Source organism: Prionailurus viverrinus, chromosome B2, assembly GCF_022837055.1.
Source record: "Prionailurus viverrinus isolate Anna chromosome B2, UM_Priviv_1.0, whole genome shotgun sequence".
NCBI lineage: Eukaryota > Metazoa > Chordata > Mammalia > Carnivora > Felidae > Prionailurus > Prionailurus viverrinus.
In genome coordinates, this window is record NC_062565.1 from 63666712 (window position 1) to 63692997 (window position 26286).

Below are 26286 nucleotides of genomic sequence, written 5' to 3' on the forward strand. Positions count from 1 at the left end.
CTACAATGCTGGCACACACATGAGTTTCTTACTACGATACTGCTGCTACAGACGAAGATAAAACTCCTTGTCATTGTTAACTACATGGTACTTCCAGAGATTTTGAAGCACCTTCACTTGTTTACCCCAAAATTTCTGTTGAAGAGAAGGAATTACTTTACAAAGCAAAAGCAGGCGTTGTCTTTATGACCTCATGGTAAAAGGTAAGGAAGAATTTGTAGCAGGCTGAGCATGCTACAAAAGCACCATTAACTGAAGCACAGAAAACTCTAGCCCTCTATCTGAAATTCTTTCAACTCATTACCAAGAGAAGACCAGGTGATTAGTTTATGCTTCAACCACCACAAAACTAATAATAATAATAATGTAATCATAAATTTTCTTTTTACACAAAAGACTGGTCCAAGTTTCATAGGGATGCAGAAATAAATCCAACCCATATTGGGCTACTGGTTTATTGAGTGGCCTTGTATGTATCAGACTTTTCTATTATGATGTGACAGTTTCAAGTAACTCAGTGCGTCGGAAAGAGCTTGAAAGCCAACAAATTATATAATTTCATTTGTATTATACAAATATTAGTTTGATATTCAATTCGTATTATCCAAATATTCGTTCTTGGAGGATTCTTGCACTGCCTCGTGCATCACACAGCAAAGTTCAAACTCAGGGCTTTGAAATGTAAAACAAAGTCTTTCCTAAAGTACTAAATAACATAGACAAATACCCTCATAATGGGAATCTTTTATAAAGAAAGCATATCTTAATAACCACTAAAATCTAGCTTTTTTTCTTCAAAATGTCTTACTCTGTAGTCAAAAATTCCTGGGAATTATAATCATAGGTTTTCAGGTGCTTTCTTTGATTTAGAAAAAGTCTTCGGGTGTCAGAAACAACATAAAGCGGTCACTTGAAGGATAACTTGAGGAATGCACCACTGTATGTTCTCTGAGAACAGAAAACCTTATTTTACCTCACTTTGTATCCCAGTTTTAAAGTCAGGGGCTGGCCTGTAGTAGGACCTCAATAAGTATTAATCCAGCGCATAGAGACAGGGGAAGCCGAGAGTCCTGAAATCATGAGAGTCTGAGAAAGTATTGTTTACTGGTTAGGTTTATCCTACAAGCCAGTATGAGCTTTCCTCAGTTGAGGGGAGGCAGAGGTGTGGAGGTGGGTAAATTGGAGAAAGGTTGCTGGTTCCCAGTTTTCAAGCAACCTATACTCAATTTGTTTCCGTCAGTGATGCCAGTCAAGAAAACAAGAGGGAAAACGAGTTTTGAATTGCCTATTCTATGTGTGCTGGCCATTTCCCTGCCTCTGCCCCTCTCCCACATTCCCACTCTAGGACTTCCCCTCAAAGGTATCTTTTTTCTCCTCTTCCTTAGCACTTAGGAGTACTCTACCCCTTCCCGGCCTGCAGGTCCTTTTCTAAATTAATGTAGTTAGTGCCTGGGAAAGAAGCCCCCGCAGAGCCGGGTAAGACTCTACCCCCTCCAGCACCCCCTATGCCGGAAGTGGGGCTAAGCGAGCAGGCGGGTGAGCAGGGAAGCGGACCCTCGGGCGTTTTCTGAGAGGAGGTACCGCCAGCGCTGCAGGCTCAACCCAGGGTGCCGCGAGGTAGCTCCACCCTCTCAGGACCCTTTGCTGAAGGTGCGTGGAGTACAAGGCCCAGTTCGGGGCGGAAGCCCTGTTCCCGCGTGGACTCCCGCAGTCTGCACCCCTCCGGCGTATCTCTACATTGCTCCCTCCCTCCCCTGCACCACCCCCACCCACACCCCGCGCGCGCGCGCGCGCGCGTCCCGGACTGCGCGCGCTCCCGTGCACCCACGCCTACTCACGTCCGCGCCCGGAGTGCCTGGCTTGCCCGGAGCTCCTGGCTTGCCCGGTTCTCCAGCAGGACCCTGAGCGGGGAGCGGGCGAGGCAGTGAGTGAGAAAGATACAAAGTTGGGACTCTTGGGGCTCACGTGGTGCAAACCACGTCTAAAGGAAGGAAAGGAAGCGCGAATGCGCTGATTAACTTACCGGGGGGCCCGGGGGACCCTTTGGACCTCGGTCACCCTAGAGGGGTAGGAGAAAAGGTAAGAGTAGTCCATGAGTGGGAGGCGCTAGGGAGCCCACGGGGAGACTCCCACACGTGTTCACCGCACAAATCGGGGACGGGGACAGGGTAAAGCTAAATGGTGGAGATTCTTGACCAACGGGGACAACTGAGCATGTCTACCTCATCCCTCTGAAAATCTCCAGGCTTCTAGGATCCAACCCCAGCTCTCACTCTAGTCCTATCCCGCCTTTAGGTGGCGGGCATCTAGCCCTGTCAAAAATAAACCCATCCCGCTGGAGAAAGGGTAGGAAAAGGCAGGACTGGAGGAACAGAGAACTGGAAATAGAAACTTACGTCGATGCCATCGATGCCCGGAACTCCAGGGGGGCCCGGAGGCCCGGGGGGACCCTGCTGGCCTGGGGGACCTCTCTGACAAAAACAGCATATACAGGTTAATGGAGCACGTTGGGCAACAAGGAGAAACTGAATGCAATGTTCTGAGGCCCCCACCTCCACGCGGTAAGGACACTTCCCATTGGAGCAGGGAGTTTTGAAACCTGGTAAACATGTATGAAATTCCCAAGCGACCGCAGGTTTCTCTGGTTCCACCACGTTCTGAATGAGGCTTAATGGTGTGGTTAGAGCAAGATGCAGGCCCTAAGGTGGGCATTGGGGTCACAGGGCCTCACCCCAACAGAGCGCATTAAAATTAAACCAAAAGGGGGTCTTGAAGAAGGGAAGGCCTGATGCCTTTTTTTTTTAAGGGATGCAGTAATGAAAATGGTGGTCATTCAATACCTCGATTTGATTAGTAATTGAGAGTCAGTGTTTTGGCCAAAATGAACTGCCCAAAATGGAGGCGCTCCACCTCAGATAGATTTCTTTGATCCTTGTTTACAAAACCGGATCGTTCTGTAAATCTTTCTACTTCCAGTGAAAATCGGGGCGGGGGGGGGATACTAGAGGAAAACTGGGGAGGAGTGGGGCAAAAGAGCATTGAAACCCAGGGAGGGCCTGGCCTCATTTCAGATTTACCTGCAGTGACACTGTTCTTGCATAAGGTCATTGCACCTTGCTTTAAAATTACACCAACTTTGAGACTGACGCTAAACAGCTTGCAAACAGCTAAGCTTTGATAGTGCTAGAGGGAATACTGGCTTCTGAAAATAGTATGAGCATGTAGCTTAGGGAATGTGGGAATTTTTTTTTCTCTTCTAATTTAAAAGAATAAGAAAGTGTGGGAGGGGGGAGCTTCTTTCATCAAGGAAAACTTTGTTTTTCTAAACTCCAATGACCAGACAGGTTACAATGGGGTCTTTGTAAGTGAAACCTCAAACCTCGGCTGGGCTCACCCGCCCCCGCCTGGTCCTCTCCCGGCGGGAGGGAGGAGATGCCAGAGCCTTCGGGAAATTGCTGAAATTTTGACTGATGCCAGCCATGGCCGCTCGGTTCCAATCCCAGAGCGGCGGGCACCGCTAGCAGGACTCGCGGTTTAGTGCTGCCACCACCGGCTGGTGGAGCGGGAGAGGGAGCTTTAGCGCAGCTAGCCTGAATTCCCGCCTTCTCCAGCAAGGCCTGCCCTTGACTGCGTCCTAGAGGGGCGGGGTGCGGGAATTAAGAAGCAGCCAGGCTAACAATTAAACCCCGGTCTCAAGTCATGGCCTTCAGAGCTTCTGTTTGCAGTGTTGGGGCCCAGTCGAGGAGGAGACGCCTTTCCTAGATGAGCGGAGGGTCATTAGGGTCCCCGACTCCGAGGGTACTCGCTGCAGGTGCTCAAGGCTGCGGGAAGAACGCGGCTGCAGAGCCCAGGGAAAGCCCTGCGCGTTCCCCACACCTCCCGCGACGGCTGCTCCTCCACTTTTCCCTGCGTGCACTTGAAAATTGCAAACACATCTCGCCCTCCGCTTACCTGGTCGGTGGTCTCGATGACCTGGAGAGGAAAAGACCGGGAGAAAGTGAGAAGGCTCTCCCCACCCCCCGAACTCGCACACAACTTACTTGAGCCAAGCACAAGCAGAGCCCAGACAGCAGCAGTGGCAGTCCTAGGACCCCTCGATCCCTTGCTGTCCAGGCCATGCCCGCCACCCTCTGCTAATCCCCTGCACGGACTGTGTCTCCTGCCGCCCCGCTAGGCTTCCGGACCCGTCACACGCATTAAGTGGCACTTCTCCCCCCCACACAAAAAAAGCGCCCCCAGGAGTAGTCTTTGCTAAGGTGCCTGGCCCGGGTGGCGTACTTTACTCCTGTTTATGAATGGCTCTGGAGAGGGTCCTGGGGATTGGAGGAGAGCTTGCGGCTGGAGGACGGATAGAATGACAACAGTCCCCCTTAACCCTTTCCCCGCCGCCTCACTGGCAAGGCCTGAACGCGTGCCTCTGCCTCTGCGGGTCTGCCCAAGTGTAGTCTCTCCCGGTCCACTGTGGGCAGCGAACGGACCTCAAGGGTTCTTGGAAAGGTGTTTGGGGAGGAGGAGTGAGGGTCGTAAGCCACCAAAAGTAGAACCAGACACCCCCGAGGTAGTTTGTACTTGCCAGGCTGTGGGTGGGACCTGTGCTTCCTTGAAATTTATCTGGTCCGTATAGTAAAGCCTGAACTCTTTAGAAAAAGAATGAGGAGGTGGGGTGTTTGAGGAGGTGGTGAGAGGTAGGCTGGGTGGCAGTGACCTTTGCAGGTGGTCAAATGACTCACAGTTATCCTAGCTGGCAGTTCATGGCAGGTTTCTCTCCTCGGGCGTAGTGGGTCACAGTGGATCAGCATCCACTGAAGTTCAAACTGGATGGAGAAAGACAGCATACAGTTCACATTCTCTTGGAGGACACAAGCAGGTCATTTAAGAGAGAGAGAAGTTTGTAAGTGTGGTCTGACTGTTAAATGGGTGGAGACCAGCTTGGACTGGTTCACCTCAGTGGACCAGTAGTCTTATTCCCTGAATACAGATTTTCTGATGGAAATGGGTTGGAAGCTCTTCCCAAGTTTCTCAGATTATTGAATGTAGATGTCAGTAGCTCTGCAATACTCCAGCATTACTCCAGCATAGCCTTAGGCAGGAAAGAGCCCTCTGGCATTGAATTTCCATTTCTGTCCTTACCACATCCTCAAGATGTACATTTTCTATTCACATGAGGCTTTGAGAGAACAAAGAACTGTCCAAGTCAGAAGCCTGTGTGAGGGTCTAGACTGGAACCCAGGCCTACTGAGTGACACAGCACACATGCGCTAAGTGTTTACACGGGAGAAGATTAGAGACGGAGACAGCCAAAGAGGTGGCACCCAGGATGAAAGAAGAGGAAAGAAAATCCAGTCCTAGAAAAAATTTGCATGCTACAGAATAAATTCTCCAGGGAGTACTCACAGCTTGAAATGGAAATTGGAAGGACTGGAAATGGAGGAATTGAGAGGGAAATCTAGAACTCAGGGGAAAAACAAGATAATAGAAGACATTTGGTGTTATGTCAAATGTGCCCTGACAAGTTCTTACATTTTAGCAGGTTTTAAGAGAGAAATAAGAAGGGAGCAGGAGAGAAACAGAACAATGGAAGAGTGACCAGGTCTGAAGCTGAAGGCCTCGGGTGACAAGGTAAAAAAAAAAAAAAAAAAAAAAGATGTACACCACCATGCATCATGGCATCATGCTGGCCCGTCTTCTTAGATTGAGGAAGCTCTTTGCTAGTCATCTCAGATCCATATTTCTTGGTCAGTTGATTCTCCTGGCTTTATGCAAATGCCTAGTTAAGTATCAGGGTCCCAAATCTAAAACATTATCTCTTTTCTTTCATCCAGTAGTGATTTACACTCCATCCTACCTGCCAAATGGACTCTAGATCTACTGGATCTAGCATTAAATCAGATACATTTTTTTCCACTGTTACAGAAGCATCCAGAGTTGAAGTACTGAATGGAAGATCAGAATTGGAAAGGATGAAGGATGAAGTCCATCCTTCCTACCCATAAGGAAGGGAAAGTTAAACAAAAGGAAGTTTTCCATTTTATAGAGTGGTAAAAGTAAGACATTAAGCTTTCAGATTCCTGCACCTCTTGTTAGATGATTCTAACTGTCCTCATTGCTCTCAACCCTACCATAGCTTTTCTCCAGAAAATATGGATATCTGGGAAAATGAGGTAAGTGGGATGAAAAGAAAGTGAGAGCTAAACCAAGGCATATTTTAAGACGGAAAGTTCTCTACAAATAGTATGAAAAATATCTGTGTATTCATAGTATGAATTATTTAACAATAGTTTACTGACATCCTTCAAAGGAACTGCTTTCCAAGCCACACAATTATCTTACAGTTAAGAAAATCACTTTAATCAAATACTTTATTTTTATTAGATTAGTCTTATCTGTTTGGGATCATTTTATTTTGATTTTGTTCTAAACGGCAGTAGAAATTTTAATAGATAAAAGAAAGAATGGAACAACATTTGCCTTAATGACTACTAAAATACCTAGCTGTGCCTCAAACAACTCTTTGAAGCCATTCACACATGAGTAAAGTGAGGCAGAGAGGTTAAATCATTTGCCACGGGTCACACAGCTAGTAAAAGACAGAGCTAGCATTCCAAATGTGCCTGACTGTAAAGTAAGGGCCTTCTCCAACCCCCTCCTTCTCCTCCCCCAAGAATATATCCCAACTCCAGAAAAAGCCATAATTTTCTAAGCTAATAACCAAGGAATTTGGTGATTGAACATTCATATTAAAGATGAATAGGGGCATCTGGGTGGCTCAGTCGGTTGAGCGTCCAACTTCGGCTCAGGTCATGATCTCACAGCTCGTGAGTTCAAGCCCCACATCAGGCTCTGTGCTGACAGCTCAGAGCCTGGAGCCTGCTTCTGCTTTTGTGTCTCCCTGTCTCTCTGCCCCTAACCCACTCACATTCTGTCTCTGTCTCAAAAATAAATAAAAACATTATTAAAAATTTAAAGATGAATAGAAAAGAAGAGTGATCTACAAATCAAAACTTTGTAAGCTTATTTCCAATATCTGGTAGAAAACTTCAGAACAAGACTAAGAAATTTCCATAAGAAGTCAGACCTCTCCCTATTTGCTTGTTATGGAAATACATCCAGAAGCAAATTTCTAATGGTTCTCCAAAAACTGACAATTATTGCTATATGCAGTTACATATTCATGTGTATAATAAAATATCAAATAGGAAAGAAGATTATAATTCTTTTTGTTCAATGATTAGATAAAAATATTACCAGAATAAGAAAAGGTGTCTCTCCCCTCCCTAAGTCTCAAAATAAGAAAGACCATTCAAATACTTTTATTCACATAGTCCTTTGTGAATTGGTAACTCGCATAAGGCATGCATTGTATATGTGTGATATTTTGATTCTCAAAATAATTCATAACTTAATCACCCTGAGAAACTTTAATTATATGGCTAACCAGGAAACGTATATCCTTTGTTTAGATAGTTCATTAAAGTTACTTATTGTAAATGCAAAGTAATTCATTAAGCTGGTTTCTCAAAAATGTAATTCTCTGGATAAATTGGTACACCTGTTTAAATATGCAAGATGCAATTGTGGCACAGGATAATAGGGGAGTGAACGATAATTCATCTGTGAATACAGGCTGCGTTGTTCAGAGTGCCACATAGATCAGAGGTTTCTGAACACATCTGTGCAGCCACATAAACACCACCCACACACTAATAATCATCTTTACAACAACCATTTTTTGGCATGAAATATGAATTCCAATTTGCATGTTAATTATTTTGAAGGAAGATTGGCAGAGTTCCTTACTAAAAGTCACTTACATTACACATCTAAAATGCTGATTTCCACACGTTTCTCATTTTCATACCTGGAATCATTCTTGTCTTTGAATACCCACTGACAAAGTATATGTGATGAATATTTTAATTTAGTCTTTCAGTCAACATTTTTGAAGTCCAAATATAAAGCATGCACTAGGGAAACATTCTAAGGAAAACCAAAGATATTCTCCTCTCCCTAATGAGTTTACAGTTTTTAAGACTTGAGAAAAATACAAGTTGAGAAATAAGAAGGGTGGTTTTTTTAATCCGTTAAACAGAACATAAATGCCCTACCATAATTCATCCTTCTCAACAAAATGCTTATGAGTAGTGCCCAGCAGACAACATGTTAAAACAAGGAATTTTGGAGGCGCCTGGGTGCCTCAGTCAGTTATGCATCCAACTTTGGCTCAGGTCATGATCTCGCGTTTCATGAGTTTGAGCCCCTCATTGGGCTCTGTGCTGACAGCTTGGAGCCTGGAGCCTACCTCTGATTCTGTGTCTGCCCCTCCTCTGCTCATGTTCTCTCTCTCTCTCTCTCTTTTTCTCTCTCTCTCAAAAATAAATAAGCATAAAAAACTTAAAAACAAAAAAAAACACAAGGAATTTTGGCCCCAACTCTCTGTTCTTTTAATAGTGCTAGTGATTTCTACTTATTTTCCTAGGTTGTTGAGAAAGATTACTGACGTATTTAAGCTCTTCATAAAAATTAAGCAAAAACTAATAGCAGACAACTAACTACCTTTTCCTCCTAAGAGAATTCTAATGACAAACTATAGAACTTGATTTGAAATTAATGAGAATGGCACAAGGCTTGATTTTTTACATACTGAATTATGATTAAACTTTACAAGTACAAAATACCCTAAAAACTAGCTCTTCAAAGATAAAGTTTTTTGACAGGAGAAATATTTCTTTAAGCTTTCGTCTACTCAATGGCAACAAAGATTTAAAGCAATACTTGACTTCTGAGATCTCATTTTTCTTTTCAGTTTACAACCAAAATTTGGTTTCTACCATCATAAGGGACCTCCTCCAAGCGAAGCTTCCTAGTTGCTAAGCAGGAGGTTCTGAGTTGCTTCGAAATCAGAAATTTCCCCAACTGTCTGTAGACTAGGCCATGCAGTTCCAGACACAGTGCTAGGAATTGTCATTAAATATGAGTAGGTGACAGTCATTTGAATCACACCAAGGGCAAAGGCAGAACAGTGAAAGGAAAGAGCAGTAAACATAGAGTTAGCAGACCTGGCATGTAGTAATTTATTCATCTTTTTATCCAACATATCTTTATATAACACATTCATGTGCTTTGAGAGAGATACTGTGAAAGACACAAAAATGTTGAGTACATAGGGCAGCATCTAGGCCAGAACTGCTTTTGACAATACATACTATTGCAGTTGATGTGCAACATGGCTAAGGTCATCAACAAGGGGATCATATAACATGTAACATGTGAGTGAGGCCCTGAAGAGCAGTTGGAATTTTCATAAGCAGAGATGGGAGGGTAAAGGTCAGGTCAGAGTTCTGAAGAGGTGACAGTAAGAGGAGGAAATGGTGTATAGAGAAGGGACCAGACTCACTGTGGCAAACAATAGACATTAGATTTTTTTTTCCTCTGTTGAATTCTAAGCTAAGGAATTTGAGTAGGATTGGATAGCTAATTAGGACTGTCATCTATGATTTTTCTGCACCAGGGATATGGATGGAGAAAGGTGGCCTAATTTAAAAGGGCACTTCAAGGGGATTCATGTGGTCATAAATGCCCAGTCCTTGGAGCCAAAAAGAGGCCACTTTAGTAGAACATAAAGAAGTATTAAACTCTGAACTATGGTGAGGCATCCTGAGCTGTCTGTCCATTTAAGAAAAACAAACCTTCTCCTCATACCATATCCCCCTTCAGCTGCCATCTGGTTTTCTGCTTCCCTCCAGTTAAAACGCAAAAGAGCTGTCTAAATTTGTTGCCTCCAATTCCTCTCCCTTCCATTCTCTCTTGGACCCTTTGCAACTGGGCTTTCACCGCCAACAATCCAATGGGTCTTTTCACAAAGTCACTGTCGTGGGTCTCTGGATGCAGTGGTCAAATCTCAGTTCTCATCCTATTTGATCTATCTACAAGCACTTGAGTGAGTTGACTATTCTATCCTCCTTAAAATTCTGTTCTCCCTTGACTTTCAGAGTCCCTGACTTTCCACCATCTCCTGGTCCTCTCCTACATCACTGCTCTTCCTGGTCTCTCTGGCTGAACCTCCCTCATCTCAGCAACCTCTAAGTGTTGGTTGTTTCACCGTCCAGCTCTATGACTTCTCTGCAGCATTCGTCTCTCGGTGATTCCTCTTGTTTCATGGCTTTAAATAAATACCACATATATGCTGACAACTGCTAGAGTTCTATTCTCAGCTGGGCCTGCCTGTTGAACTCCAGAAGAACATACCTAACTGCCTGCTTGCATCTTCTCTTAGGTGTCTAATAGTGATCAAAATCCTGAGTGAACTTAGATGTTCCCAACCAACTGTCAATATTCTCACTGATAACTGTGCTTCCCATAGTCTTTCCCATCTCAATAAATGACAACTGTATACTTCTGATTAATCACTCCAAAAATATTGGTGTCACTCTTGATTTTCCTTTCTCTTACACTTCAGCTCTGTTTACTTTACCCTCAAAATGGGTCAGGATCTGGGGCACCTGGGTGACTCGATTGGTTAAGCATCTGCCTTCAGCTCAGGTCATGATCTCACCATTTGGTCCTTGAGTTTGAGCCCCACATCAGGCTCTCTGCTGTCCACACAGAGCCTGCTTCAGATCCTCTGTCCTCCTCTCTTTCTGCTCCTGCGTCCCTGTGTGTGTGTGTGTGTGTGTGTGTGTGTGTGTGTGTGTGTGTATAATATTTAGAAAAATAAAAGGGTCAGGATCTGACCACCCTACACCACCTTCACTGCTACCCTATTCCAAACCAAGACCAGCCCTGCCTGAGCTATTGCAGTAGTCTCTAAAGGTCTCCTTTTGTTGTACCCCTAAGCATTGTCCTTCTTTCCCCCTACATTATATTGCCAAAATAGCAGCCAACGAGACACTTTGAAAAGATGAGAACATGTTACTTACCTATCCAAAACCATCTGATACCCTCCCATCTCATACAGCATGTAAGCCAAGTGCTAAGGCAATTTCCCCACCTTCACTCCATCATGTTACCTCTCCAGGCTTACTGCCTTCTTGTCTCAGTCTCATTCCATGCCCTCTTCAAACATAACACACAACACCAACATCAGTTCCTTTTCACTCCATATTCTCTCTTTCCAGAACCTTCCTCTCTCAGAGAGCCATATGCTAATACCCCCAACCCCTTCAGGTTTCTGTTAAGATGTTTTTTTGTCAATGAGGCCTTCTCCCCAGGCATCCAATTTCCTGCTTCATTTTTGTCCATAATATTTATGAACACTGAGCATTCTATACATTTATTCATTTATACCCTTGTGTCCATCTCCCCTCCCCCAAATGAATGTAAACTCCACTGGAGCTTTAATTTCTGTCTATAACTTAAGAGATGTTTAACAAATAGTTACCAGATGTTAATTAGTGAATATATAAAGATGAATAAGAAACAGTGAATTAAGAATTGATAGTATTTATCTTCTCATTTGATTATGGCTTGGGGCCAAACCCTTTCCCCTGTCTGGGTTTCAATTTCTTCATGTGTAAATTTAGAGATTTGCAATGGATACAATCAAAGTTTCCTCCAGCTTGGAAAGTCCATGATTCTATTGACACTACATTATAACCAAAGAAACCAAACACAGAGATTAACACAAAGAGAAGGAAAAATGCCATTGAATTAGCTTCTTGCCTTACAACCACCCAGGCTACATAACAAAGATTTCTTCATGATCTTAGCCCACACACATTTTAATAGAAACAGACAAACTAACAGCACTGACTTTTTAAAAACTGCAACAGTATGGGCATAGCTGAGGCCAATAAAAAATTTTAGTGTTTTCAATTTTCCATTAAAAGCAAGTTTGACCATTATTTAGTTTTTATTCTAGTTATCCATAGTCCCTTCCTCCAATTATGGCTCCTTCTATGTTAGCAAATTTTTTTTTTCTGTGTACTCCTCATTTCATCGCCACCTAGTGGAAAATCCAGCTGATATTGTTAATACAGTTTATAATACAGCAGTTTTTATCTCCAAAAAATTGTCTTCACAGTCAGTATTCAAAAGTATTCCAGTCAAATCACCCCAAAGTGTTATAAAAAGTATTTCCTATGGATATATATTGTTAACATAACCATTTCTTTTGTATTTATTTCGTACTTACAAGTGAAAGAGTATTTGTAGAAGATGTACTTGTCGAAAACAACTGAGTAAGCAAACTTAATAGTCTAGATATTATGCAATAGTATGCATCTCTTAAATCACTGAAAACATAACTTTCCTACAATATTTCTTAAATACCAAAATAATATTATCCACAACCTCATAGTTGATTTTCCCATGTTATCATTTATGAAACTTCCATTGTTTCTGCATGTGGGGGTTATTATAATTTAATTGTATAGAGCAGAATAAAGGACAGTTTCTCTGTCACTAGTTCTGCCAGTTCTTTCTATCTGCTCTCACATTCTCTCTGATTTTAACAAAAATAACATAGAGCAGCACTTTTGAAATATACTTTGAAAGGCATCATATCTTCTGATTATTTTCCACTTTGGTTTATTTTGAATATGCATAGGTAAGATAAAAAGGTTTTGAATCATGTATTTGTGAAACCACATAAACTTGTATCCTTCCTTAAGCCCAAACCCCTAGTGCACATCCCTGAAAAGGGAGAAAGGCTAACTTTGTTTTCTAATAGAGCTGTACCAAATAACTCTCCTAGGCAATCATACTGACAACAAACAATAAAGAACCTGTCATAAAATAACATGTTTTTATGGTATGCTGCCAGGAAACTGAGCTTTGCAGTGGGATAAATGGCACCATCCTAAAATATGGGCACAAAGGAGAATAGGAAATATGGGATTTATTGCTTTAAAATCAAACTAAAAATGTATTACAGCAGTGCGCTGGGAAAAAATATAAAATGCTCTGAGCCCACTAAATAACCATGAATGATGAGAAGGTGTTTGAGTTGTAGATCACGTGAGCAGCTATACTGCAAGCTTTATGAACACCTCTTGAAATTGGTTTCCTTTTCCAATTTAGAAAAGGGAAAAAGACACAAGATAGGATAGATAGGGGGAAATCACAAGCAAGTACAATATAAAAGAGTCTTTTAGCATTTGTGCTCCATCAAATGTTGTTTCCAATTGCATTTTTTGTTATGCAGTTCTTAAGCTACCTTTTGACATCTGTAAATAACTTTAGAAGGGATGTTTGCTTTTGATGTATTTACTAAAGAAAAGCCCGTGTTGATCCTGAAAAATGTATTCAATTAATCCAGAGTGTCAAAGATTAGAATGCATCTAATTTCATGAAGAAAAATTGAAAAATACAGTGTTCCTAATTGTTTTCTTATGTTTTGGGCACACTTCACTTTAATTTAAAATTTCTCAGACATCAATATTGAATATTTGCTCTCTCCAAATGGAGACAAGGGTCCTCTATAAGTATACTTTAACCACCCAGAATATATGGATACTACTATTCATCACTCTCTAAGTCTTCTGAGGGACCTGTGGTCACTGTCGATCTTCAGTAATGGGCAGCAACTTCAGATTTCAGTCAATTGGTGAGAAATCAAAACATAAAACAAGAATAAATCCAAGGCTTAAGGACAAGTTGTGGGCACTTGGGCTTTGTCTGAGGATTTATATGAGTATTTGACTATTCTTAGTCTTAAAATGTAAGGAGCAGTGTGGGAAGACTAATAATATTTGAAAAGGGAAGAATTGATCAGTGTGAGAATTCCCAAATGAGAGCCTCTTTGCCTACAACACTGGACTCTGTCTTCTCCTGGATAATACTTATTCATCCCCAGGGTTCCTCTAGATATCACTTTCTACAGTAAATATGCTTGACGTCTACTCTCATGCCTCCTGGCCTAATCTGAGTGAGGAACTTTTTCCCAGTGCCTCTCCATTCACTATCATGGCCCTTATCATATGTTGTACTGTCATTGTTTACTTATCTCAACCCATCACCCTCAAGAGACTGAACTGAAGAAGACAAGATCCATGATTTATTTAAGTTTGTATAGCCAGTATATAGGCACATGATAAAAGTTTACTAAATTAATAAACAAGTACATGTCTGAGAACATATTTTATACTGTACAATCCTCCTTCTTTAAGAAAGAAACATTTATTTGTTTGTCCCACAAAGTAAATTCTGAAAAATCTATGCAAATCACAAATGCTTTCTAAAATGAAAGTGAGGAAATGCTTTATAAGGAACAATATGTGGTTATACATTTTTCCTTTTCTCAAAGGAAAGTTAGTTGGCACAGCAGAAAATAGGTAGATTATATTTTGTGCCTAACACGTTTTTTTACAAGTCAAGAAGCCCACTTGAGGTCACATCTTCAACTGAGAATTGGAGATAATCCTATCTGTGCTTGCTGTCTTATAAAATTGTTGCAAGGATAAAATAGGTTAGTGGCAATGAAAGCATTTTGGAAACTTTAAATTGGCATATTAAGGGTATCAGGGTGGTTAAAAAGCATAAATGGGCTTTTCTAGCATAGAATTTTCTATTTGTCTAATATAGAGTAAAAATTGAGGAATACATTTTGGTGACAAGTTTGAGTTTGACATTGTCACTGTCAGTCCTTGGATGTAAGTAGGATTTTTTTTTTTTTTTGGCCTGTAACTCTGACCTGTTTTAGCTATTATTACCACCACCACTACTCGATCACCAAATATGAAACTTTAATGAAGCTTTAGGTTCAAGTCTCTTTTGTCTTTCCTTGTGGGAAAGTCAGAATTCAGTGTAAAGGAAAAAAAAAATTTCATGCCTGTTTCAATTACTTTTAACATTGGTTACAGTGTACTGACTTTGAAAAGCTCCTTGGTGAACCAGAAGCAAAATATAATACCAGCCGCCAGTTCTTTGTTGTGTGCCTGCACATGGCAGAATAAAATAGAGGATAACTGGTCCTAACTGGTCTCCACTGTGATATGAGACTAGACTTGGCAGAAAAACTACAATCAGCTATAACATTATTGGCTAGACTATAATGTACTGGAGTAAGATTGAGACTTTGCCACTCTGGCAATCAAAGAGTTTAATAATACCCTAGCATCCAGAATTATAATAGTTTGCAATGCTTTTCAAGGGATGGATTAAATGGGTGATAGGCATTAAGGAGGGCACTGGTTGTGATGAGCATTGGGTGTTATATGTAGGTGATGAATCACTAAATTCTACACCTGAAACGGTTATTACACTGTATGTGAACTAAAATTTAAATGAAGACTTGAGACTACAAAAACAAATGAAATGTTATTCAAGGCCAATTAATCAATCAATTTTGCAAGCACTTGATTGATGTTCATTGTAGTAAAGAAGCACCTTAAGGTCTCCCCACCCTTACCCATGGCCCAGAAATGACACAGGTGTTGCAGACATTTGGAGTTGCCTGCAAACTAATCCCAATCTCATACCACTGCAACAATCTTGCTTCACAAAATTTCAAGATGGCACGATAGCGGTCCCATTGGCTTTTTAACCCAGTCACTTGAGGTGTGATAACTCATTAGTTGAAGAAATACTTTCTCAAGTGTCTACAAGTCAGAGCGGTAATATGGCAGTTACAAATTGCTTCCTGTCCATCACAGAATATAGAAATTTCACACTACCCTTCACACTAATCACAAATCTTCTCTTGAAAATAAGCTATTTGAACAATTCCATTACTGAGTGCCTGATAACCTTTTTTTCTTTGGAGAAGTACACAGAAACAATTCAGAATCACTGTATCACCCGTGCTACATGCCATGATATGAGTTTTGTGACTAGAATTTAACAGCTCCAATTGAGAGAGAATGTTGGCCTCAACAGTTTATTTATTAAGCTCTGAATTCTTTAGTTCCTCCCCCCTAGAGAACACTTATCATCTACGATATATTTTTAAATCCCTCTAATAATATTATAAAATATCCTTTTAAAGGATTGTTCAATAAAAGTTTAACAATTCAAAATGATAGAACTGTATGGTATTAGTTGGCATAATTACTCTGTCATTATATAATTCCTTACCTTTATATCCATGGAACCCTACAGTAAAATCATGAATAGAGCTCTAAAATCCTTTACTTTTATGTCATACAAGACTTACTAAGTAAATATTGTACCATCTATACGCTTTTTATTCTTGTTGATCAGACACCATACGGCTTCCTAACCTTATTTCTCATACCCTGCAGTTAGTATCTTCCACCCCCCTTCCCCTCATCGCACACACACGCACACACACACACACACACACACACACACACACACACACATTTTCACATAGAAATTTCATCCAAACCAGCTGCTCTCCAGACCTCTGAATGGGCCCACTTACTCTCCACTTCCCTTTCATTTGATGCTCTTTCCCTCAGCTGAATACATTTTTGCCAGTTCAAATCCTTCCATCTGGATTTGTGGATTCATTGTGTTCAAGAAGCACAAAATTCTTGGGGTGCCTTGGTGGCTCAGTCGGTTAAGTGTCTGACTCTTAGTTTCAGCTCACGTCATGATCTCATGGTTTCATGAGTTCAAACCCCATGTCGGGCTCCGTGCTGACGGTTCCGAACTGGCTTGGGATTCTCTGTCTCCCTTTCTCTCTGCCCCTCCCCCACTTTTGCTGTCTCTGTCTCTCTCAAAATAAATAAATAAACTTGAAAAAAATTTTAAAAAGAAGCACAGAATTCTTGACTAACTAAATCCACCATTCATTTTAACCTGACTTTGATATTCTCATTAGTTGTTTATATACAGGGTGTACCACACCAGTATTTGCTTCTCTTACATTGCTTCTGAAGGATTCTGGGAGCTCCAGGGGGGCATGTCACATCATCCAAGTTAACTTGAAGCCCCTTAAGACCAAGAACCAATTCCTTGAGACTTTCTCTGATTTCCCATTCCATTTGGGATGTGCTCTGCTCAAAACAGGCACTTAAGGCTTTTTGAGTAAGTGCTTGAGTGAATTTTAAAAATGAATAACTCGGGGAGCCTGGGTGGCTCAGTCGGTTAAGTGTCAGACTCTTGATTTTGGCTCAGGTCAGGATCTGACAGTTTGTGATATTGAGCCCTGAGTCAGATACCACATTGACAGTGCTGAGCCCTACTTGGGATTCTCTCTCTCTCTCTCTCTCTGCCCCTCCCCTGGCTCACATACTCTCTCTCTGTCTCTTTCTTTCAAAAGTAAACGTTTTAAAAAAGCGAATAACTGTTCATTGCTTAAGACATTCAAATGATTGTCAAAGATATCTGAAGTGTTAGTTTTTAGCTATCTAGTTTTGTTTTAATCTACCATAGTGTATGACTTCATACTTACCGGAACAGAAACTTGAGGATTATCCACAAGTTTTCCTAGCACAGCAAAGCCATCGACGCTGATTTGGCCTCTTGGCTTTATAGGTAAGGATTCAATCCTGTTGCAATCAACAAAAAGAGTAGCACTACTCCTTTCCACACCGATCATGATCTTATGCCACTGGGAATCAAACAAGGAAGGCAAATTTGAAAAGGTTGCAGTTTGGAGACTTCCATCCAGTCCCTTGTATGAAAATGCAACAGATTTGGTTTGGCCATTAATCTTCACACCAACTTGCTCCTTCCCTGAGGAATCCTGAATCTGCCAAATGCTCCAGTTCTTTTCAAGTGTGCTTCCAGTCATCCGGAAAGTAGTTAAAAAGGAGTATTCTTCAGGCAGACCACTGGGATATAAATGCCTGAGCAAAATTTTAAAACAGTAAATAAAACTCTTGTTTTCTGTACCCATGCATATTACCATATTCTCTTATTATGCTATTTTAGATTCTAGACCTACAGAAAGGCTACAGTGTGAAAAACTATGTACCGTTTGTTCTTTCATGAACTTCACAGAAGCTCCATCATTCATGTACACTAATGCTCCATCCTAAAATACACATTAGAAAAAACAAACCCTTCCTCATAGCTAAGGAGGGTTCCCAATGCCACATACCCCCAACAGTATTACTATTTATGCTACCTAAAGAGCTCCTGTTCAGCAACTCCATCTCAGCCAAAAAACATATTCTTGCAAAGTTCCTGGCAGTATTTCCTCCACAAATTAAAGAAGAGATCATTTGGAATCTAAACAGCTCTACTAGTTAATAAAACCATTTCATTAAAGCAGCTTTTAAATTTTTTATTTTAATGTAGCATGTTGTTAGGATTGTTATGTCCATAATTGCTCCCATAAGTCCCCTCCACAGTTATATCCTAGACCCACATATGCGTTCTGAGAATCAGTAACTGTGCAGACTTGAGAAGCTCCTTCACACTGAGCACATTAGTCTTTTTTCCAGGGAATTCAAATCATAACGTTAAAGTAGCAGCAGGTTGCTTGTCGCTGTATGTATGACGAGGGAAAGGTGGCCAGTTCTTAATTCTCTACTCCAGCCCAGTTGTTCCACAGTCTGACAACTAAGTCCTGTATTGTTTCTCCTTTTATTGCTTTTTTAAAATGTTTATTTATTGCTGATAGAGAGACAGAGTGCACAGAGAGAGAGGGAGACACAGTATCCGAAGCAGGCTCCAGGCTCTGAGCTGTCAGCACAGAGCCCCACACAGGGCTCTAACTCATGGATCATGAGATCATGACCCGAGCTGAAGTCGGATGCTTAACTGACCGAGCCACGCGGGGCACCCCTGACCCTACTTTTATTGCTTTAAATGGCAACATAAGACTGTCAGTGTCCCTAAGGCAGCTCCAGTCTATGTGGAAACTGTGATCTGGAGCAGCAATAACTACCTGGATCTTCTTTTGTTAAAGCCAAGCTGCTAAAAGCAGAAGACTGCAATTCAAAAAAATTAGAACCTATTAAATGTAAGCATCATCTCTCACAGGCTTGAAGGTTATAGTTTTCTTTTTTTAAAGTTTATTTATTTATTTTGAGAGAGACAGAGACAGCGTGAGCAAGGGTGAGGTAGGTAGAGAGGGAGAGAGAGAGAATCCCTAGCAGGTTCCCCACTCTCAGCACAGAGCCTAATGTTGGGCTTGAACTCATGAAACTGAGCTCATGGCCTGAGCTGAAACCAAGAGTCAGACACTTAACCGACTGAGCCACCTGGGCTCCCCTAAGGTGGTATTTTTCTACCTTTCTCCTCAGTATAGAAAAATTCCTAAGTAAGGAAGGAATGTTAGGAAAACTAGATACTGTTCATTTTGGTTGCTAAATAATAAGATTTGACATTTCTGAGAAGAGTTATGGACAGGACCCAAAGTCCCAAATCACCTTCCTTCAGGTCAGACTCCTGTTAAATAGCCCTCTCTTGTGAAAAGTAAAAAAGAGAAAGGCAAGAAGAAATAGCTAAGTGGATGTTAATTTAATTTGCCAGTTGCATTAAAATAGGTTGTTAGGGGTCAAGAATTTCTAAACCAAAAATTTCTTCAGTTGCAAGAATGTTTAACAATAGGTGAAATACTCAACTTGCTAAGATTTTCTCTTTACTTTGACTTTATAAAATTTTATCATCCCTTACAATAGCATGAACAAACACATAACTCTTTACTACACATATTTTTGCACACCTTCAATAAAATGGGTCAACTATATCAACAAATTTCATCGCCTCTTTTTTAAAAGCTGGTTTTATAAAAATAACAAAAATATGAAGTTTTTCATCTGAATACCCTTTTAGCATCAAAATACTTCTTTTAATCATTGTGTTCTAAAATGACTTTAATTTTTATTTATAATACTGGGTGAATTCCTTTATTAGTACACATTCTTAAGTGATCGCTAGTGATATGTATTATATTTATTGCAAAGTTTTCAATTTATTAAATGTTTGTCAAGTATACAGGAGGTTTTAACATGTACATTTAAAAAAGATTCAGTTTGGAGCTAAGGAAATAAAAAGTGTGTGCAAGGACAATTTCCCCAGAATGAACATGTCTATCCTATCTATTTTGATATTTACTTTTAATATAGATTCTATTTGACGTATTTCCTTTTCACTATAAATTTTTCAGGATATACATACTGCAGACTAACTTCTAGAGAAGAGGCTAAGGTTTACTAATGACAGTATAATATATTGCCTACTGTATAATTATAAAACCGCATAGAAGTTTATACAGTTCATTTAACTGATCTCAATTAATTTGGAGTTGGGAGATAAGTTTTAAAAGTTTCACAGAATGGCGAAATTTGATAAGTATCCATTTAAATTATGAATATGTTATTTTCATATTCTTTTTACTTAATGATCTGGATTTAACCAGATGCTTAAAGAATTTATTTTTCTTTTTTGTCCGATATAGTTACTGTTGAGGTATGAGGCTTCCACAGAAGGAAGATAAATCTTAATATTTTGTCCTCTTCTCTCCGTAAAGCATTCTTTTTCTAGATTTTTGTAAATATATTTTACCAATGTATTAGTTTACAGATGTACCAAACAAGGCTATAGAATTTTATCAGTCCCTAGATAAAATAAGTCTATTTTGCTTTGGTTCCACAAGTTGCAGTAACTTGTTTAAATGACTTTTTTGCAAAGATATCATGAGGTTGACTGAGGGATCTCTCCCAATTTATGCTTTATCTCATCTTTCCTGCTTAATGAGGAAAGAGATTATGTTGAAGGTAGACTAGAACAGAATGTCCCCATTTACCTCTGACTTGGTGAGGTAATGCCAAAAACTTTTTTTAAAAAATGAGTTTGTGACTAAGGTTGCTAGAAGAACAATTCTTTTATAGACACATTGTTAAATCAAGTGTATCCATCAGCTCTCTTTCTTCATATACACAAAAGATTATGTATATGTGTGTGTTCATGTAAGTATACAAGTATAATAAAGATTATCATGTTATTAATCTTTTAAACAGGCTAATACAAAATGTCAATATGATAAGAGGAGAAAATTCCTTTCAGTGTTCAGATTAATAAAATACATATGTATATGTATACTTAAGACCTTTTCAAAGTCCTCACATGTCTAATTTATATAGCAGCCCGTACTATTGTATTTTTTGAACACCTGAGATTCTGTTCTTGCAAATATGCTATGCACATCGATAAATAAACTTGACAGCATACATAATGTAGAAGAAGCTGGATCTATAAATGATTTATTTCATTATGTTACAATCTGCACAGAGTACCTTAAAAAGAAGAACTGCATGGGTTTAAATAAAAGATAAGAAGGCTTTAGACCTTGAAGTGTTTGTTTATGACCTTAACCCATGTAAGAATTGTATTTGTTAAGGTAAACAAACAAAATGTTTGTAAGTCTGAGTTGAGACTGTGATACTATTATGTATAAAATAAAGAATAAAAAGCAGCAAAAAAAACTATTCTCATAATCTTCCAAAAATATTGAAAAGATAAAGGTAAATTGTGACTCTATCACATAAGTTTTTTATGTCATACTCTTATTCCCCTCCCACACAAATTCTGTTAAGGTTATCTTTTCATTCCCTCAGAACCTATATTCTTCAGCGTAGAAATTTCCTTTAAACCAAGACAGTCTACTCCCTGCCTGGTCTGAGAGTAATTCCAGTTCCTGCCTTTTTTGCCATCTGGTTTTTGAATGAATAGGACTAGGAGGGCAGCTTGAAAAGAAAGAATCCACTAAGGAGAAAAGGTTCCCATATACACACTTTCTCCTGGTGCTCTCCACTAGTTAGAATAAATACTCAACTAATACCACTGTGTGCCAGCCTCTATCCAACCCTCTCCATTTATTAACAATTTGCTCCTCATGGCAAATCTATGACACTGTTATTTTTATTCCTAATTTATGCTGAAGGGACTGAAACAAAGACCGTGTAAGCAATTTTCCCCCAAATACACTTTATTACCTATTTGAGACTCAGCCCTCTGGCTCTCCCCTCCTTCTCTTTTTTATTTCTTTCTACTTCCTGCCTAATTCTTTTTTCAACTTTTAATAAGCTTTACCAGTAAAACAGAGTTTTTAGACTCTGTGGAGGCAGGGGTCAAGGAGATAGAGAATATGAGACATTGGTTATATCCTGTAAAAAATATTTAGTGACGGGGCGCCTGGGTGGCTCAGTCAGTTGGGGGACCAACTTCGACTCAGGTCATGTTCTCACGGTTCATGGTTCGAGCCCCGGGTCAGGCTCTGTGCTGACAGCTCAGAGCCTGGAGCCTCCTTCTGATTCTGTGTCTCCCTCTCTCTGGCCCTCCCCCGCACACGCTCTGTGTCACTCTCTCTCTCAAAAATAAAATTAAAAAACATTAAAAATTTTTAAAAAAATATTTAGTGACAGCTCTAAGCACTTAGAGAAGAGCAACAGCAAAGATGAGTAGGAGGTGGGAGTTTATGTGGCTTCAAGTTGGTCAGTCTCTGAACTTTGAGTTACTTAATGGCAATCCAGATTGTACTTCAAATTACAGAGGAGAGAATTAGGTCCAGCATTGGCAGGGGGGGATGTCTTCCATTACGTTTATTTTATTAAAGAAAGAAAAAAATGTTTTTAAAGATATTTAAGGACACTAGCACTTGTGTACATGCAAAGAAAATACAAGCAAAAATTAAAAAGTCAGTATCTGTTATCATGCCCTGTGAGTAGTTTTCCAGCATCAGTACGGAGTAGTGGTTGAAGAACCATTCTGACTGAATTTCAGTGGTTCCAGCTTCTCCCACCCCTGGAACCTCATGTAAGTACCTTAAGCTTTCTGGGCTCACTCCCCTCCCTCATAAAATGTGGATAATAATGTCTTTACCACAGGGTTGTGATCAGGATGAGATTTAATGTTAATTAGTAAATTTATAGAAAGAGCTGATACAATGCACTATTGTCATTTTATAAAACATAGCTCGTATTTAGAAAAAAGATAAAATGCAGTTCGTATGTTCATAACATGAATTTCTATCTACAGTCTGGCACTATATCAGAATATTCTAATTTGAACAAATTTTTCATTATTATAAACATTTAGGGCTTTTATAATATTCTTTTACTGTTCTAATTAATCATTGTTTACTTTTACAGCTTAATTTTTTTATCAAAGCCTTAGTTTTCTTGTTCATCTATTAAAGGAATCTTAATTTCAATTTTTTGCAGCACCTGAAACATACAATTATTATGATAACTACATATAAGGTATTTAGGTGATATAAAACTGAAATCCTAAAGCTCCTTCATAACAATGGCATGACTCAACACATATACAAACTGAAGCACCACGCTTATCAATAATTTAAAGGATAAAAAATATAGTTCTAGAGACGGAGGTAAATGAAGTGGAGGATTTTTAAATTATTACCACTACCATTGCTTCAGTTGTCATTATTCTAGTTTTGCTTTTGTTTGATTCCTGCCAGGAGCCAGGCAGTAGATGTGTGGTCAATTTCAGCACCAGGATGCTTGAACAGCACCATTGTGAGTCTTCTAACCACTCCGTGGTTCCTAGTTAAATTTATGCTTAACCCCTGGCACTTTTCACAGAGGGTCCTTTCAGCCAAAACCAGACAAATTATACAAAAACAGAGAGCAAAGTAATAAGAGCATGTCCTGAATCAATGTATAATGGTCCCAGTGATTTTTTTCTCCTTGGAATGAAAAGCAAATCACATACTGAAAACATGAAGCACATTCATATATTTAGACACTAAAGATAGGTAAATAAGTTCCTTCATCTTAAAAAAAAATCATGATCTAAGAAGCATTGAACCAAGAAGCATTGAAGATTCTCTAACATTGGTCAGCTTTTGATTTTTTAAAATGCATTTTAGGCAGATAATTAGATAAAATATTTTTATATACCTTGTTGGAATCCTGAAGTCTACATTATTTCCCAATTTGTAAGCCACTTGTAATGCCGTTGATCCCACTACCCTCTGAATAGCTCTTCTAGATGCTGCTTTATCTACCTGGAACTGAGAAATCAAGTCAAACCCTACAGAAAGGGGACACAAAATAAAAAGTCTAAAATGAGATCAGTTATATTTTCCTTTCCACAACCTTCCCAAATAAAAGAATATATCAGGTAGGTTTGTAGAAAGCATGCATTTTCAATATGATACATGGCTACTTGCCTGGTAAATCATCTTGGCCAATCCTAACCTTTGGACAGAGTTCATTTCCACCATTAGAGTTTGAATTAACAGGGAACCCTGCAAAACAGACAGCATGTTATCTTACCCCAACCCCTACAGAGATCATGAAAATAGATCAATAAGAGCTGAAAAACTATTTAAAGGAGAATAGTATACCAAACACCTTGCCTATAGTGTATTTGGCTTTAATTACTTTGTCTCTAGGATTATAATTCATTCATCTTCAACTCATCCTGGAAGGGAAGCAAGGTGCAAAGTTGTTTTAGTAGTCTGTACTGGGAAAGTATTCCTTTGGGGGAAATTAGGAATTTGTTCCTTTTGGAACCAGAGCAGCACAATGTTCTGAATGGCACAGTGTCAGATGCCTGTTTGGAAAACTTCTGGTGCGTTGGGCTAGAAAATATTCCTTAAACACCACAAATTTTAGAATTCCTAGGAGAATCCAGAGCCAGCCTTGAGCCCGTTCAGTGGGACTTCTGGAGAGTGGAGTTCTTAAGAATCTTTGTTAAATAGAGGAGGAGTTTGGGGGGAGCTTGGGATTCACTAATCCAAAATAAAATATATAGGATGCTTTTAATTTTACAGATTCATTCCAAGAGATCAAAAAAGCATTCCAACTAGGCTATTGTTAGCATCTGAGAATGGGGAAGTGTAATGAGAAAAAAAGAACCATGAAAATGATTAAACGCTTAATTCGATGAGAAATCCTAGAATTAAATTGGATGCTTCTTACACAGGTAGAAGGTTGCAGGGAGAAAGCTTGTTTAAGGCTTTTTGTGACTGTCTAACTCCAGCACCCTGATGAGCACCCTGTTGTCACCCTGACAACAGTGACTTCCTAAACTTCAGAAAAAGCATTTTCCAGCTACAAGTTTTGGCCCAGCCATCCCAGTACATCAAACACACTCTTTACACCTCCCGTGACCCCGAGTCATTCATCCATCCATTCATCCATCTGTCCGCCCATCCAACATCACCAATCACCATATGAACCAAGTAGGCACTGTGGAAAGCACTGGAGTACACAGATTGGCTTTCCTGCTGACTGTGATTGCAGCCAGGACTTCTCTTCCATACCCATCACTGACCACATAAAACCAGCCATGGAGTAAACCATGGCTAAAGCTGGATTGAAGAGTGAGGCTGTGAAGGACCATGGATACTTCATTCCATCCTCTCTCAGCCACAGCCCTGCCTGATCATTTCTGCAAAGAAGTGATTTTTTTCAAAATCCAGAAACTGTGACCCTTACTTGGACGACGCTTGACAACTGCAGATGCCCAAGATCCCAGGAAACTGTAGACAAAGAAGAAAACTGGAATTTTCCTGAAGAGGAGAAAAGAAAAATGACTCAAACAGGAGTCCCTCCAGACTTAAATATTTTGAAATATGGTAAACGTAATGTAGGTGATCAAATATCATTACAGTTTAGTTTTTCCATTTGACATTGAAATCTTCAGAGACTTAATAAATTCTCATGTTTCTAGCTCCTACACTAAAACAATCATGAGACTGTTGTTTTTTTCTCTCTCACTTTCTCCATAGCTACCCATCTCACTGTTTCTATATCTATTTCCTTGTCTATGTTTTCTTTCATCTTAGTTTTCCTCCCTCTTCACTTTAGTAGCTCTTTCTTTTTCTGTCTCTCCTATCTCTTATGCTTGTTCTTTTCTGCCTCATTCTCATCTGTCTTTCCCTGGCTCTCTCTGTCTGTATCTGTCTGCATCTCTCTTGCTTTCCTTTCTCCCCTCTCCCACCTCCCCTCACTTCCTCTCATCTTACCACCACTGCAGAAACACAGACCCTTGGTTTCAAGGACCCCCAACCCAGTCTCCCCACCATTCTTTCCAGTGTCACGGTCTTACCAGAAGTTCTTCATTTCCCCTACTGGTTTTCTTTTGTGCCAACAGTCCCAGTGATGAAGGGTTGCAGGGGGGTCAGTGCTCCCCCAAGACTGCTTCACTATCACCCCAGTACTAATGGGTTATGTGCCCAGCCTTGGTTCCTCCTGCCCTTGTAAGGGCTTAAAGCAAAGGGAGTGAACCAGAGGCATCTGGTGACACTTTAAACCACAGCAGAGGGAAGGGGTGGGGAGAGGCAGCCCTGTAAGCCCAGGCCTAGCCAGGGGTGTGTCCCCAAAGCTAACAAGGTTATACTGAAGGAGGGATTAGCAAGGGAAAGTTTGCTAAAAAGAAAAAAAGTCAGGATGTGGAGAAACCACCAGAAAAACTCAGGCAAGCTGCTATAGGAATACAGTGGAAGCTTTTAGAACT

At 40.1% G+C, this 26286-nt stretch overlaps 1 protein-coding gene across 1 annotated transcript in view; it reads right to left on the reverse strand.

Annotated features, from left to right (window-relative positions):
- The window catches only part of COL9A1 (collagen type IX alpha 1 chain), an 88074-nt gene extending 62170 nt beyond the window's left edge, over nucleotides 1–25904 (reverse strand). Inside the window, exons 1-10 of the mRNA XM_047860197.1 lie at nucleotides 25879–25904; nucleotides 25266–25339; nucleotides 23993–24070; nucleotides 23721–23853; nucleotides 17297–17693; nucleotides 4731–4814; nucleotides 3952–3972; nucleotides 2397–2471; nucleotides 2024–2059; nucleotides 1839–1901 (exon numbers count right to left, since the gene is read on the reverse strand). Of these exons, the coding sequence (XP_047716153.1) occupies nucleotides 1839–1901; nucleotides 2024–2059; nucleotides 2397–2471; nucleotides 3952–3972; nucleotides 4731–4814; nucleotides 17297–17693; nucleotides 23721–23853; nucleotides 23993–24070; nucleotides 25266–25339; nucleotides 25879–25892 (975 nt within the window). The 5' untranslated portion in view covers nucleotides 25893–25904. The remainder of the gene's footprint in view (nucleotides 1–1838; nucleotides 1902–2023; nucleotides 2060–2396; nucleotides 2472–3951; nucleotides 3973–4730; nucleotides 4815–17296; nucleotides 17694–23720; nucleotides 23854–23992; nucleotides 24071–25265; nucleotides 25340–25878) is intronic.
- Nucleotides 25905–26286: the final 382 nt, after the last annotated feature.